The following is a 17540-nucleotide window of genomic DNA, read 5'->3' on the forward strand; positions in this document are numbered from 1 at the left end:
CCCTCTGAATCCTGTCTGTTGCCTCTGTTCACTCCTTGTTCCCAGTCCTACTAAAACTCTTCCCTTTGTTTTCATCCAGAATCCAGTTATACTTGAACCTCTACCCTGTACTTTGTACAGATACTGACGGATCCACTGATATTTTCACCTCTTCAGAACATTGTTTCAAATTCATGGTATTTGCCATTTTATCCATTCTTTCCTATTTTCCGGTTTCTTTTCCTTTAACAATCTGCAATTCGAAGATCTAACATTTCAACAATTCTCAGTGGCTGCGTGGAAGCAAATTACATGTTGGGGTGTATTAACAGCACAATACTGAGCTGAAAGAATGAGATAATCCTGTCAGTTCATAAAATCATTCATGTGACTGCACTTAGATGACTGTGTACAATTCCGGTTGCCTCAGTACACAAAGATTATTGTTGCTACTGAAAAGAGGAAGTAGAATAACTGAGAGAAGGGAGTGGTTGGAATTGAGGAACTATTGTGTAATCTGGGAATGTCCTCACTGGAAAAGAGAATGTTGAGAGGTGATATGATTGCTGTTTCACTTTGTCCAGTACAGTAGAAACAGAGGACACAGCCTGAGCTTCAAGGAGGGTAAATTCACAACTAATCTCTCGTAATAATATTACAGAGTGAACAGTCAGTCTGTGGGACATACTCACTAGGGAGGTTGGAGTTAGTATTGATTCATTCAAATGTGAATTAGACAGATATATTTCAGAAAATAACATTTTGAGATGCACTATTAGTGTAATTTAAGATATGACAGTTTTTATTTATTCATTCATGGGATGTGGATGCCTCTGACCTGGCCAGCATTTATTACCCATGAGAAGGTGGCGGTGAGCTGCCTTCCTGAACCGCTGCAGTCCATGTGTTGAAGGTACACCCACACTGCTGTTAGAATTCCAGGATTCTGACCCAGTGACGATGAAGGAATGACAATATATTTCCAAGTCAGGATGGTGTGTGACTTGGAGGGGAATTTGAAGGTGGTGATGTTCCCGTGCACCTGCTTCCCTTGTACTTCTAGGTGGAAGAGGTCATGGGTTTGAAAGGTGCTGTCGAAGGAGCCTTGATGAATTACTGCAGTGCATCTTGTAGATGGTGCACACTGCTGTCACTGTACGTCGATGGTGGAGACAGCGAATGTTTAAGGTGGTGGATGGGGTGCCAATCAAGCAGGCTGTTTTGTTCTGGATGGTGCCAAGTTTCTTGAGTGTTGCTGGAGATGCACTCATCCACGCAAATGGAGAATATTCCATCACACTCCTGATCTGTGCCTTGGTACTTGTATGGCACGAATGTTACTTGCCATTTATGAGACCAAGCCTAAATGTTGTCCAGGTCTTTCTCTATGTGGGCACAGACTGCTTCATTATCTGAGGAGTTGCAAATGGAACTGAACATGGTGCAATCTTCATCCCCATTTCTGACCAGATGATGGAGGAAAGGTCATCGCTGAAACAGCTGAAGATGTCTGGGCCGAGGACACTGCCCTGAGGAATTACTGTAGTGATGTCCTGTAGCTGAGATGATTGGCCTCCAACAACCACAAACATCTTCCTTTGTGCTAGATGTGACTCCAGTCAGTGGACAGTTTTCCCCCGGATTACCATTGACTTCAATTTTACGAGGGCTCCTTGATGCCACACTCGGTCAAATGTTGTCTTGATGTCAAGGGCCAACACTCTCGCCTTTCTTCTGGAATTTGGTTCTTTTATCCAGGGTTAGACCAAGGCCGTAATGAGGTCTGGAGCCGGATGTCTGTGGTGGAACCCAAACTGAGCATCGATGAGCAGATTATTGGTAAGTGCCGCTTGAGAGCATTGTTGACGACAACTTCTATCACTTTGCTGATGATTGTGAGTAGCCTATGGGATGGGAATTGACTGGATTGAATTTGTCCTGCTTTTTGTGGAGCAGGACTGACCTGGGCAATTCTTCCAATTTGTCAGGCAGCTGCCAGCATTGGAACAGCTTCTTAGAGATCTGGTTTACTTCTTCAGCACTGCAGATGTGATATCGCTGGGGCTCATAGAAGTTGCTGTGTCCAGTGCGCTCAGCCATTCCTTTTATCATGTAGGGTAAATCAAACGGGCTGAAGACTGGCATCTGTGAAGGTGTGGACCTCAGGAGGAGGCAGAGGTGGATCATCTACTTGAAACTTCTGGCTGAAGATGGCTGCGAATGCTTCAGCTTTGTTTTCTGCACTCTGGGCTCCGCCATTATGGACGATGCAGATGTTTGTGGAACGTCCTCTTCAGTTAGTTGTTTAATTGTCCAGCACTATATGACTGGGTGTGACAGGACTGTAAAGTTTTATGATTTGTTGGTTGTGGGATCGCTTGTCTGCTTCCAGCATGCCACTTCTGCTGTTCAGCATGTTGTCCTGTGATGTAGCTTCACTATGTTGGCACCTTAATTTCAGTTTGCCTGGTGCTGCTCCTGACATGCTCTCCTACTCTCCTCATTGATCCAGAGTTGGTCCCCTGGCTTGATGGTAATGGTAAAGTGATGGATACGACAGGCCATGAGGTCACAGAATGTAGTAAAATATCATTCTGCTGCTGCTCGTGGCTCCCAGCACCTCATGGATGCTCAGTTTTGGATGATAGATCTATTCTGTATCATCACATTTAGAACGGTGGTAGTGCACACAACATGATGGAGGAGTCTTCAGTTCCCAAACGTGACTTAGTCTCCACAGGGACTGTGTGGTGATCACTCCTACCAATACGGTCATGGACAGATACATCTGCAACAGGTAGATGGGTGAGAACAGGTAGATGTTTTCCCTTCTGTTGGTTCTCTTGCCACCCTCTGCATGCCCTGTCTGCCAGATACGTCCTTCAGGATCGGCCAGCTCGGTCAGGAGTGGTTCTACCGAGCCACTCTTGATGGACATTGAAGATTCCCCACCCTCACCCCCTCCAGAGTAAATTCTGGGCCCTTGCTTCTTCCACGTGACATGAAGGAATACAGATTCATCAACTGAGGGAGGACAATCATGAGAAAGTGGTTTCCTCGTCCATGTCTGACCTCAGGTCATGAGATTTCATGGGATCCAGGCCCTCATGACCAACTCTGTGTTTACTGTAAATCACTGGGCCAACATCTCCCATTGCTCTGTCTGGTTGGAAAGGATATACCTAGGAATATTGATGGAGGAGTCTGGGATGTTGATTGATGTTTATACTCTAAGAATCATACCGAGATCAGGCTGTTGCATGACTAAACTGTGGGATAAGTTCTTTCAATTTTTTTCCAAGTCTCCAGATGTTACTGAGGGTCAACTTTGGAGGGTCAACTGGCAGTGTGACTGAATACGATTCTGGTCGGTCCACTTGGTTTTACTATTATACTTTTTGTAGCAGTTTGAGTGGCTTCCCAGACCATTTCAGAGGGCAGTTAAGAGTCAACCACACCCCTGTGTCTGGAGTCACAGATAGGTCAGGCTGGATAAAGACGGCAGGTTTCCTTCCCTAAAGGATGTTACTGAACCAGATGGGTTTTGACGAATATCCAATATTATTTAATGAATTCAAACTCACAAACTGCCACAGTGAGATTTGATCTCAGGTGTCTGGATTATTGGTCCAGATCTCTGGTATAACAATCCAGTAACATGATCACTATGTCACTGGACCCAAACGTGGTGAGTGTAACACGCTTGGAAGGAACAGGTGACTTTAGACCTCTGGTTCCCAAAGCTCTCCACCTCTGGGCTTTTCCACATACCTGGGTCTGTTGTAGACTAGCTGATAGAGATCAGTTAATAATTAACAACTCCATTATCAGTGCAGTATGTGACTCCCGGATGTTAGAAGGTGAGTCAGACCTTGGTCATTTGTCAACCAGCATTTTCTTTGCTCCCATGTTATTATATTCTATCAGTTCTGTGACGTTAGAATAAATTAACTTCATTTTGTATCCCTCCCACTTACTTGATACTCTTGTCCAGTGAAATGGTCCTCGCCTGTTAATATGAGACTGAGTCCCTCCACTCCTTCTTCAATCGCCTGTTCTAGTCTGTCCCGGTAGAATTTCATCAACTTGAACAGCTGGTAATCGTCGCACTTTATCAGGAAATCAGTGATTGTGGAGTTCGGATCTGTGAACACAAATGGAGAAAACTAAACACATTATCGGTATTCTATCCAGACTGTTACATTTCCTCTGATACCAAACAGCTGAAACCTCCTGTGAGTCACATTACCAAACAACTTCTGAAAACAGAGAAACACGTGTATCACATTCCAACAACCTGTATAGTCACTTCTTAAAAACAGGGGACAAGTTTGCTAAACATGACTGACCTTCAATTTATCAGCTCCAGCTCCCCAGATCCGCACCCGAACCCCACTCCCCAAACAATCCCCTGTATCTCTAAATGGTCACTAGTTCAAAACTGAAACACAGACTCCAGGAGCTTTCCCACAACTCCGGCCTCCCCCGCATCTTATCTTCATTCTCAATAGTCTGCAGAACCTATGAAGAAATGCGCTGTTTTCCTTTCTATTCTTTAAATGTTTTCCTATTGATTCCTTTGAGGGAACAGGAGAAGGTCATTTAGCCCCTGGTGCCTGTTCTATCATCCAGTGATATCCTGGCTGATTTGTGATCTAATTCTATATACCCCTCTTTGCCTCGTATCCTTTAATGCCCCTGGTTAACAGGAAGTTATCAATATCAGATTTAAAATCAACAATTGATATGGCATCACTTGCTGTTTGTGGAAGAGAGTTTCTTTGTGTGTAGAAGTGTTGTGTAATTTCACTCCTGATAGGACTGGTTCTAATTTTTTGACTACGTCTCCTAGTCCTAGACTCCATGTTTCATTGAAATAGTTTCTCTCTATTGACCCCATCTCTTCCCCTTAATATCTTGAAAACTTTGATCAAATCACCCCTTAACTTTGCAAAAAGCAGGGATTACAAGCCTAGTTTGTGTAACCTCTCCTTGTAATTTAACCCTTGGAATCCAGATATCATTCTGATAAATCTACGCTATACTCCTTACAACGCTAATAGATTCTTCCTTAGGGAGACAGTTCTCCAGGTGTGGTCTAACCAGGGCTCTGTATATCTGTAGTGTAACTTCTACCCCCTTGTTTTCTTGTCCTCTAGATATAAAGACCAGTATTCCATTCTCCTTTTTGATTATTGTTAGTACCTGTTCATTATATTTTAATAGTCAAGTCCATGGATTTCCAAGTTTCTTTGGACCTTCACTGTTTCTAGCTTTTTGCCATTTGGAAAGTACCGCTCTATCCATTTTAGAAAGTCGATGACCTCACACTTGCCTATACTGAAATACATTTGCCACAGTTTTGTCTATTCACGTAGCCTATTGATATATCATTGTAATTTTCGGTTTCCATCTACACAGCTTATAATGCCACCAATCTTTGTGTCATCAGTAAATCTGGATATGTGGCTTTCTAATCTGTTATCTAAGTTGTTAATAAATACAGTGAATAGTTGAGGTCCCAATACAAACCTTGCAGGACACCACTAGTCACATCCTATCAATCAGATTACCTGCCCATTATCCCTACTCTCTGTCTCCTGTCACTCAGCCAATTTCCTAAATTGGTCAATAATCTATCTTCAATTCTATGAGTTTCAACAGTCTCTTCTGAGAGACTGATCACATGCCTTCTGGAAGTCCATATAAATAATATCCATAGACATTCCCCCTGTTGAATACTTTCAGCACTTCTCCAAATATAAAATCAGGTTCTTCTGCCACGATCTCCTGTTGCAGCCACACAGTGAAGGGTTTGGGTGGTTCCCACTGTTCATCTCCCACCTGACCGCTGCAAGTGTTTTTGTAATTCAGGTATAACCCCTTAGTGTTTTATTGGTAAAATAAACAGTCAGTGATAGATTTTCTTCCAGGTTTAAAGCAGAAGATTAATTATTTATTGAACAATACACCTTATTCTGAAATTGTCAGAACCGCATCCACTCACGCATTCACTCGCACACAAACACAAGAAGATACAGAAAGATAGGAAAGGGGGCAAGTAGTTTTCAGGTGAGATAGGGTTCCAGGGTTCATGGTAAACCTGTTGAATTATCTCAGAAGTCAAGCTCTCGTTAGATGCAGGCCTGTGGTATTTGTAGATTTCTTTCTGGGTTGAAAGTTTAGTTTGAAGACAAAAGATCATTTCCAATTTCACTGCTGCAGAAGTTAAAAATGTAGAATTTTACAGCAGGGTGCCTCCCTTATGGTTTGCTGGATTTTCTCAGCCCTTACCTGGACAAGTTGTTTGGTGATGCTTCTTTCTAGGTCTCTCTCTCTCTATCTGCCTTCAGGGAGCTATTTTTAAGGTCAAAATAGTCTTATGTCTTGCCTCTGTTGGGAGACACAGCTCTCCCTCCCTATGGTGACCCACAGTGGCCCAAGATGTGGCTTCTTCACACCTTCTTTGTTTCAGGAGAACCCTTTCAATTCAAGATAATAATAAAATCAAAATACTGCAGATGCTGGAAACCTGAAATAAAAACAAGAAATGCTGGAAATACTCAGCAGGTCTGGCAGTATCTATGGAGAAAGAAGCAGAGTTAACGTTTCAGGTCAGTGACCCTTCATCAGAACTGGCAAAGGCTAGAAATGTAATAGGTTTTAAACAAATAAAGTGGGGGTGGGACAAGAGATAACCAAAGAGAAGGTGTTGATAGGACAAGGTCACAGAGAATAACTGATCAGAAGATCATGGGGCAAAAACAAACGGTATGTTAATGGTGTGGTAAAAGAAAAAGCATTAGTGCAGAGAGGGTGTCAATTGACAGAAGAATAGAACAGCCTGGCCCAAAGCACAAACATTAAAAAAGCAGTGGCTAGGCACATGGTAAAAGAATGAACGATGAAACAAAATAAAATAAAATAAACAAATAAAGAAAAAAATAAAATAAGAAAATAACTAAAAATAAGACACAGCATGCTCTGAAATGATTGAACTCAATGTTCAGTCTGGCAGGCTATAGCATTCCTAATCAGTAACTAAGATGCTGTTCCTCGAGCTTGCATTGATGTTCACTGGAACACTGCAGCAATCCCAGGACAGAGATGTAGGCATGAGAGCAGGGGAATGTGCTGAAATGGTAAGCAGCTGGAAGCTCAGGGCCATGCTTTTGGACTGAGTGGAAGTGCTTTGCAAAGCAGTGACCCAATTTGTGTTTGGTCTCCCCAGTGTATTTGGAGACCATAATGTGAGCAGCGAATACAGTATACGACATTGAAAGAATTACAAGTAAATCGCTGCTTCACCTGAAAGAAGTGTTTGTGGCCTTGGATAGTGAAGAGAGAGGAGGTAAATGAGCAGGTATTACACCTCCTGTGATTGCAGGGGAAAGTGCTGTGGGAAGGGGACAAGGTGTTGGGGGTAATGGAGGAGTGGACCACAGTTTTGCAGAGGGAACGATCCCTTCAGAATGCTGACAGGGAAGGGAGGGGAAGATGTGTTTGGTAGTGGCATCACGCTGGACGTGGCAGAAATGGCAGAGGATGATCCTTTGGATGTGGAGGCTGGTGGGGTGAATAGTGAGGACAAGGGGAACCCTGTCGCACTTCCGGGAGGGAGGGGAAGAGGTGAGGGTAGAGGTGCGGGAACTGGGCCTCACATGGTTGAGGGCCCTGTCAACCACAGTGGAGGGGGGTTTGGGTGGGTGGAGTCCTGTCTTGAGGAAAAAGGAAGACATAGCAGAAGCGCAGTCGTGGATCATCAGAGCAGATGCGTTGGAGACGGAGAAACTGAGAGAATGGAATTTTTACAGGTGGCAGTGTGTGAAGAAGTGTAGTCGAGGTAGCTGTGGGAGTCAGTGGGCTTATAATGGATATTGGTAGACAGCCTATCCCCAGAGATGGAGACAGTGAAGTCGAAGAAGGGAAGGGAAGTGTCAGAGATGGACTATGTAAAGGTAAGAGAAGGGTAGAAATTAGAAGTAAAGTTGAGAAAGTTTTCCAAATGATGTAGGGCATCAGAAGAGTCACAGATTTTTTTTTTGTTTGTATGTGGGCGTCGCTGGCCCAGCCAGCATTTGTTGCCCTCCCTAATTTCCCTTGGACTGGTTGTCTCTTGCCCCACCCCCACTTTATTTGCTTAAAACCTATTACATTTCTAGCTGCTGCCAGTTCTGATGAAGGGTCACTGACCTGAAACATTAACTCTGCTTCTCTCCACAGATGCTGCCAGACCTGCTGACTATTTCCAGCATTTCTTGTTTTTATTCAACTCGATTCAGGAATGTTTCAGGATGGGTGTAGGATGGGTGCAATGGACAGCTCTTAGCTTTGAAGGTATTCTTTGTTCTAAATAGACAATGTGCCAATATCCGAATGCATGTGCATTCCATTTTCTTGAAAGGCAAAGTCAATTTTTATAACTCTTCTGCTGCAGTCTGTAATTTTTCATTGTCACAATTCTCGAAAGCATGACACCTTACCCTTTACAGATCTCTGAAGGCTATATCTGATCAGCTGAAAATTTTCCAAGGTGTTCAGTCACTCTATATTTAATTACAGACTTTAGTAATTTCCTGATAACAGATGTTAGGCTAACTGGTCTCTAATTCCCTGGTTTCTCTCTCTCACCTTTCTTAAATAGTAGAGTGACAAGCACAATATTCAAATGTAAAGGAATGGTTCCCGACTCAAGAGAACTTTGGAAGATTTTTGTTAGGATATCTGCAATTCGAGTCACTCCAAATGACATTAAGAAATGTCTGAAGGCACTGGATAAGAACACAAGAAATAGGAGCAGGAGTAGGCCCTTCAGGCACTCAAGACTGCCCCCCGCCCCTCCCGCATTCAATATGATCATGGTTGATCTGTCCCAGGCTTCAACTCCTCCTTTGGGCCCGCTCCGCATAACCCTCAACACCCTGAGAATTCAAAAATCTATATACCTCCTCCTTAAATACATTTAGTGACCTAGCCTCCACAACTCTCTGAGGTAGAGAATTCCAGAGATTCACCGCCCTTTGAGAGAAGAAATTCCTTCGCATCTCAGTTTGAAATGTGTGCCCCCTTATTCTGTAACTATGTCCCCTAGATTGAGATTTCCCCACCAATGGAAACATATTCTCAACATCTACCCTGACAAGCCCCCTTAGAATCTTATATGTTTCAATAAGATCACCTCTCATTCTTCTAAACTCCAATAAATAAAGACCTAATCTGTTTAGCCGTTCTTGATAAGATAACCCCTTCATCCCAGGAATCAGCCTTGTGAACCTTTTCTGAACTGCCTCCAATGCTAGTATATCCTTCCTTAAATAAATAAATAGCAAAGGTTATGGGCCCTGACAACACCTGACAGTAGTACTCCAGGACTATTCGCGCACTTAGACAAACTGTTCCAATGCAGCTACAACATGGGCACCTAACTGACAATGTGGAAAATTGCCCAGGTATGCCCTGCAACTTCGGGTGGTACAGTGGTGCAGTGGTTAGCATCGCAGCCTCACAGCTCCAGTAACCCAGGTTCGGTTCTGGGTACTGCCTGTGCGGAGTTTGCAAGTTTTCCCTGTGACCGTGCGGGTTTCTGTGGGGTCCTCCAGTTTCCTCCCACAGCCAAAGGCTCGCAGGTTTATTGGCAAATAGGCCATTGTAAATTGCCCCGAGTGTAAGTATGTGATAGGAGAAGTGAGGGAAGGTGGGGATGTGGTAGGGAGTACAGGATTGATGTAAGATTAGTATAAATGGGTGGTTGATGGTCAGCACAGACTTGGAGGGCCGAAGGGCCTGTTTCATTGCTTTTTTTCCTCTCTCTCTCTGTGACAAAAGGACAAATACAATCCAGTTAATTACTGCCCCATCAGTCTTCTCTCAATCATCAGCAAAGTTATGGAAGGTATCATTGACAGTTCTGACACTCAGTTTGGGTTCCACCAGAGCCATTTGGCTCCTGACCTCACTACAGCCATGAGACAAACATGGGCAAAAGAGCTGAACTCCAGAGGTGAGATGACAGTGACTAGCCTTGACATTAAGGCAGCATTTGATCAAGTGTGGCCTTAGGGGTATGAACTACTTCTGCATCACAAATTCATTTTTTAACACCTCCCACTGATTTGCTATAATTTTCCCTATTAACAGAGTTGCCATTTTACTGTTGACAGTCTCTGTCTCATCATAGTGAAGTCAGCCTTATCTAAATCTGGAATCTTAGTAGCTGCTTTGCATTTCTCCCTTTTTAAAACACTAATTAAACTCAATCATATTATCACTATTACATAAATGTTCACGCACTGTTAGGTTGCACGATAGGCTGCAGGAGTTCCTCAGGGAAGTGTCCCAGGCCCAACCATCTTCGACTCCTGATCAATGACCCTTCCTCCATTATAAGGTCAGGAGTGGGGATGTTTGCTGATGATTGCACTGTGTTCAGTACCATTCACAACTCCTAAGATACTGAAGCAGTCAATGACGGCAGGCGAGACCTGGACAACATTCAGGCTTAGGCAGTAAATGGCAAGTAACATTCACACCAGGCAAGCACCAGGTAATGGCCATCTCCAACAAGAGAGAATCTAACCACCACCCATTGATGTTCAACGGTATCACCATCACTGAACACCCCACCCCACCACCATCAACATCCTGGGAGTTACCATTGACCAGAAACTGAACTGGAGCAGCTACATAAATACTGTAGCTACAAGAGCAGGTCGGAGGCTGGGAATTCTGCAGTGAGTAACCCACCTCCTGACACCCCAAAGCCTGCCCACTGTCTGCAATCAGGAATCTGATGGAATACTCTCCACTTGTCAGGATGAGTGCAGCTCCAACAACACTCAAGAAGCTCGATACCATCGAAGACAAAACAGTCAGCTTGATCAATACTTCATCCACCACCCTCCACCACAGTGGCAGCAGTGTGTACCATCTAAAAGATGCACTACAGTAACTCACCAAGCCTTCCTCAACAGCAACTTCCAAAACCACAACCTCTACCATCAAGTTGAACAAGGGCATGGGACACATGGGAATGCCATGGGCGCAGTGGCACAGTGGTTAGCACCGCAGTCTCACAGCTCCAGCAACCTGGTTTCAGTTCTGGGTACTGCCTGTGCTGAGTTTGCAAGTGCTCCCTGTAACCGTGTGGCTTTCTGCTTGGTGCTTCGATTTTCTCCCACAGCCAAAGCCTTGCAGGTTGATAGGCAAATTGGACATTGTAAATTGCCCCTAGTGTAGGTAGGTGGTAGGAGAATTGAGAGAAGGTGGGGAGGTGGTAGGGGACATGGAATTAATGTAGGATTATTATAAATGGGTGGATGATGGTCGGCACAGACTCGGTGGGCCAAAGGGCCTGTTTCAGTGCTGTATCTCTCTATGACCACCACCTGCAAGTTCCCCTCTAAATCACACATCATCCTGACTTGGAACTAGATCACCTTTCCTTCACTGTCACTGCATCAAAATCCTGGAACTCCCCTCTTGACAGCACTGTGGGTTAACCTGCCCCACATGGACTGTAGCAGTCAAAAAGGCAGCTCACCACCACCTGCTCAAGGTTAATTAGAGATGGGCAATAAAATCTGGCCTAGTGAGCGATGCTCACATCCCATAAACATTTTTTTTAAAAAAAGGACAGTTGGACAGAATATAAAAATGTGAGGCAAAAACAAGAAATGCTGGATTCACTCAGCAGGTCTGGCAGCATCTGTGGAAAGAGAAGCAGAGTTAACGTTTCGGGTCAGTGACCCTTCTTCGGAACTGACAAATATTAGAAAAGTCACAGATTATAAACAAGTGAGGTGGGGGTTGGGCAAGAGATAACAAAGGAGAAGGTGAACATCAACGCAAGATCGAGGAACAGCATCTCATCTACCGATTAGGCACACTACAGCCTGCCGGACTGAACATTGAGTTCAATAATTTCAGAGCATGACAGCCCCCCACTTTACTTTCATTTTTAGTCATTTTTTCTTCCTTTTTTTTTGCATTCCTTTTTACATTTTTTACAATCTTTTTTTGCATTTATTTAATTTCATCTTAGTTTGTTCAGTTTGCTTACCCACTGTTTTTTTCAGGTTGTTTTTCTTCAGGTTTGCACTTGCTGATGTTCAATATTCAGTATATTCACACCTAATCTGTACTAATGCTTTGTCTTTCAACACACCATTAACATATTGTTTGCCTTTGCTCCGTGACCTTTTGGTCAGCTATGTGGCCTGGTCCAATCAGCACCTTCTCCTTTGTTATCTCTTGCCCAACCCCCACCTCACTTGTTTATAATCTGTGACTTTTCTAATATTTGTCAGTTCCGAAGAAGGGTCACTGACCCGAAACGTTAACTCTGCTTCTCTTTCCACAGATGCTGCCAGACCTGCTGAGTGAATCCAGCATTTCTTGTTTTTGTTTCAGATTTCCAGCATCCGCAGTATTTTGCTTTTATAAAAATGTGAGGAACTTGCAATGAGAAATATTTAAAGTGAGGTGTTGCACAGTGATTTTTTTTTAGGAATATCTTGAGGAATTTACAAACTCACGAAATGTCATGAAGATATAAGTGGCAGATATGATCGATGTTTCATAATGTATCTGCCATTACCACCAACCACTCCACTCACCCCCCCCCCCCTCTCAAAAAATCCGTCTCCAGCCTCCCTTTGCTCTCCAAAATCCTTGGACATGTTGTCGTGCCCACCTTTCCTGGCACTCCATGTCTGAATCCCTCCGATCAAATTTCCACCAGTGACACATAACTGAAAGAGCTTTTATCACAGTCACAAATAACATGCTCTGTGACTCTGACAGTGGTAAATGATTTACTGTAATCCTTCTCAACCTATCTGCAGCCTTTGACACAGTTGGCCACACCATCATCCTCCATTGGCCAGCTGGGTGGAACTGTCTGAGTGGTTCCTGGTTTAATTCTTATCTATCAAATCATAGTCAGAGAATCCCTGGCATTGGCTTCTCTTCCTGCTCCCACACCATTACCTCTGGAGTCACCCAATGATCTATCATTGGTCTCCTTCTATTTCTCATCAACTTGCTGCCTCTCAGTGACATCATCCGAAAACATAGGATTAGGCTTCACAGAGACATTGAAAAGTAAATGTTTGGCTAAGACAAATGTGGGTCCATTACAGGCAGAGTCATGAGAATTTATCATGGGGAACAGAGAAATGGCAGAGAAGATAAATGATTACTTTGTGTCCGTCTTCATTAAGGAAGATACAAGAAATCTCCCAGAATTAGAGATCCAAGGGATTAGGGGGAATGAGGAATCAAAGGAAATTAGTATTCGTATTAATAAGAAGGTTGTATTGGAGAACTTAATGGGGCTGAAGGTTGATAAGTCCCCAGGACCTAATTTTCTACATCTAAGAGTGTTGAAAGAGGTAGCTATGGAGATAGTGGATGCATTGGTGATCATCTTCCAAAATTCTATAGTTTATGGAGCGGTTCCTGCAGACTGGAAGGCTGCAAATGCCAACCCACTATTTAACTAGGGAGGGAGAGAGAAAACAGGGAATTACAGACCTATTAGCCTTACAGTCATTGGGAAAATGCTTATATCTATTCTAAAGGATGTGATAAATGGACACGTATAATAATGATCTGATTGGACATAGTCAACATGGATTTATGAATGGGAATTCATGTTTGACGAACCTGTTAGAGTTTTTTGAGGATGTTACTAACAGAATTGATAAAGGGAGTCGGTGGATGTGGTATACGTGGAGTTCAGAAGGCTTTTGATAAACTTCTCCACAAGAGATTTGTTAGCAAAATTAAAGCACATGGAATAAGAGGTAATAGACTGGCATGGATTAAGGATTGGTTAACAGGCAGAAAGCAGAGAGTAGGAATAAACGGGTCATTCTCGCATTGGCAGGCCGTGACTAGTGGGGTACTGCAGGGATTGGTGCTTGGACCCCAGCTGTTCACAAGATATATCAATGATCTGGATGTGGGGACCAAATGTAATATTTCCAAGTCCACGGATGACACAAAACTAGGTGGGAATGTGTGTTGAGGAAGGTACAAAGCGGCTGCAAGGGGATTTGGACAGACTTAGTGAGAGGGTAAGAACGTGGCAGATGAAATATAATGTGGAAACATGTGAGGTTATCTTCTTTGGTAGAAGGAACCGATGTACAGAGTATTTCTTAAATGGTGAGAGATTAGAAAGTGTAGATGTACAAAGGGACCTGGGTGTCCTTGTCAATAGGTCACTGAAAGCTAACATGCAGATTCAGCAAGCAAATTGGAAGACTAATAGTATGTTATCCTTTATCACAAGAGGATTTGCGTACAATAGTAGTGAAGTCTTGCTTCCAATATATAGAACCTTGGTTAGACCGCACTTGGTCCCCTTACCTTCGGAAGGATTTATTGCCACAAAGGCAGTGAAACGAGGATTCACCAGACTTGTTCCCGGTATGGCGAGGCTGTGCTATGAAGAGAGATTGGGGAAACTGGGCCTGTATTCTCTAGAGTTTCGAAGAATGAGAGGTGATCTCATTGAAACCAAAAAATACTTAAATGGATAGACAGGGTAGATGCAGCTAAGATGTTTCCCCTGGTTGGGGAGTCTAGAACCAGGGGACACAATTTCAAAATAAGGGGAAGCCACTTCGGACAGAGATGAGGAGCAATTTATTTACTCAGAGGGTTGTGAATCTTTGGAATTCTCTGCCCCAGACGGCTGTGGAAGCTCAGTTATTGAGTATGTTTAAAGCAGAGATTGACTGATTTCTTGATATAAATGACATAAGGGGATATGAGGATAATGTGGGAAAAGGGCATTGATGTGGATGAGCAGCCATGATCATATTGAATGGTGGGGCAGGCTCGATGGGCTGAATAGCCGACACCTGGTCCTATGTTGCTATGTTCTTGTCGATGACACCCAGCTTTACCTTACTCATGTCCCTAAACTCTGTTGCTCCTATCCTAACCCACACCAAGTCTCATTTCCCCATCACCTGTGGTCGCTGATGTATATTGCCTCCCAGTCTGACAACACCTCAATTTTAAAATCCTCATCCTTGCTTTTCAAATCCCTCCACAACCTCCCCCTTCCTATCTCTGTAACCTCCTCTAGTTTACAAGCCTTCGATACCTCTGCACTCCTCCAAATCTGACACATTGTGCAGCCTGATTTTAAATGTTCCACCATTGGCAGCATTGCCTTCAGCTACCAAGGCCCTAAACTCTGGAATTCTCTTCCTAATCCTCTCCATCTCGCTAACACACACTCCTCCCTTTAGTTTCTCCTTGAAACCAACCTCTTTGACCAAGCTTTGGTTCTGTGCTGTGATATCTCATTCTGTATCACAGTTACAGTCTTTATTATTGATAATGCTCTTGTTAAGCTGCATTTGCTCAGTGATTCAGTCTCAGATCAGTAATTTCCCAAACTACATAAGAGTCATAATGCACAGAAACAGGCCCTTCGACCCATTGTGTCTGTGCCGGCCATCAAGCACCTAACCATTCTAATCCCATTTTCCAGCACTTCACCCATAGCCTTGTGCTGTGGCGTTTCAAGTGCTCATCTAAATACTTCTTAAATGTTGCAATGGTTCCTGCCTCCATCACCGCTTCAGGCAGTGCGTTCCAGATTCCAACCACCCGCTGGGTGAAAACATTTGACTCAAATCCCCTCTAAACCTCCTGCCCCTTACCTTAAATCTATGTCCCCTGGTTATTGATCCCTCCACTAAGGGAAAAAGTCTCTTCCTATCTAACCTATCAATGCCCCTCATAATTTTGTATACCTCAATCAGGTCCCCCCTCAGACTTCTCTGCTCTAAGGAAAACAAGCCTGCCCTTTTCAGTCTCTCTTCATAGCTGAAATGCTCCATCCCAGGCAATATCCTGGTGAATCTCCTCTGCACCCTCTCCAGTGCAATCGCATCCCTCCTATAATGCGGTGACCAGAACTATGCACAGTATTCCAGCTTACCTAGTGATTTATACAGCTCCATCATAACCTCCCTGCTCTTATATTCTATGCCTCGGCTGATAAAGACAAGTATCCCACATACTTTCCTAACCACCTTATCTACTGGTGCTGTTGCTTTCAGTGATCTATGAACAAGTACATCAAGATCCCTCTGACCCCCTGGACTTCCTAGGGTCCTACCATCCATTGTATATTCCCTTGCCTTGTTTGTCCTTCCAAAATGCATCACCTCACACTTCTCAGGATTAAATTCCATTTGCCACAGCTCCAACCATCTTACCAGCCCATCGATATCGTCCTGTAATCTAAGACTTTCCTGCTCGCTATTTACAACACCACCAATTTTCATGTCATCTGCAAACTTATCTATCATACCTCCTATATTCACGTCTAAATCATTAATGTGCAGTTCAAGTTATTTATTTACTGAAACAGGCCCTCAGTCCACCGAGACTGTGCCGACAAACAACCACCCATTTTATACTAACCCTGCAGTAATCCCATATTCCCTACCACCTACCTACACGAGGGGCAATTTACAATGCCCAATTTACCTATCAACCTGCAAGTCTTTGACTGTGGGAGGAAACCAGAGCACCCAGCGAAAACCCACACGGTCACAGGGAGAACTTGCAAACTCCGCACAGACGGTACCCAGAATCAAACCCAGGTCCTTGGAGCTGTGAGGCTGAAGTGCTAACCACTGTGCCACCACCAAGTTTGAGACAAAGTAAAATTCATTTCTCAGCTGTTTCACTCGTACTGACACTGGTATAATAAAAACACAACAAGAACTGACATTTCCATAGCATTTTAAACATCGAAAAATATCCCAAGGCACTTCACAAAATCTGAACCAGACAAAAGATAGACGCTGAATAAAGGAGGAAGAACCAACAGTGGACAAAATATTGGTCAAAGATCTGAATTATAGGAGGGTCCAAATTGAGAAGAAGGAGGTCGAGAGGTTTAAGGACGGCAATGCAGAGCAGAGAGCTCGGACAGCTCAAAGTACGGCCGACACAGATGAGGTGAGGAGAGGGCAAAATGCACAAGTGGTCAGATTTGGAGGAAGAGCGAGAATTTGGTGATTGGGGGGCACTGCAGGGATAGAGGAGGTTACAGATGGTGGAGGGATTGCAGGGCTGCAGGAGGTTACAGATGGTGGAGGGATTTCAGGGCTGCAGGAGGTTACAGATGGTGGAGGGATTTCAGGGCTGGAGGAGGTTACATATGGTGGAGGGATTGTAGGGCTGGAGGAGGTTACAGATGGTGGAGAGATTTCAGGGCTGGAGGAGGTTACAGATGGTGGAGGGATTGTAGGCTGGAGGAGGTTACAGATGGTGGGGGGATTTCAGGGCTGGAGGAGGTTACAGATGGTGGGGGGATTTCAGGGCTGGAGGAGGTTACGGAGACAAGGAGAGATGAGACCATAAAGATGATTAAATAAGGTTGAGAGGTTTAATTTGCAGGTGCTAGTGGACCAGCATCCAATGCAGGTTCAGAATGACAGGGTGATCAGTGAGCAGGGATTTTGATTCACTTACGTTTACGAAAGGTGAAAGGAGCAAAGGTGCTCCAGAGAACCTCGGGAAAT

General features: G+C 43.9%; 1 protein-coding gene across 3 annotated transcripts in view; it reads right to left on the minus strand.

The window, feature by feature from the left end:
- The window catches only part of LOC137385133 (NACHT, LRR and PYD domains-containing protein 3-like), an 89359-nt gene that overhangs the window by 43231 nt on the left and 28588 nt on the right, over positions 1–17540 (minus strand). For all 3 annotated transcript variants that reach the window (XM_068059958.1, XM_068059957.1, XM_068059959.1), the window contains one exon: positions 3957–4123. In XM_068059958.1, the coding sequence (XP_067916059.1) occupies positions 3957–4123 (167 nt within the window). The remainder of the gene's footprint in view (positions 1–3956; positions 4124–17540) is intronic.

This window comes from Heterodontus francisci, chromosome 28, assembly GCF_036365525.1.
Source record: "Heterodontus francisci isolate sHetFra1 chromosome 28, sHetFra1.hap1, whole genome shotgun sequence".
Lineage (NCBI taxonomy): Eukaryota > Metazoa > Chordata > Chondrichthyes > Heterodontiformes > Heterodontidae > Heterodontus > Heterodontus francisci.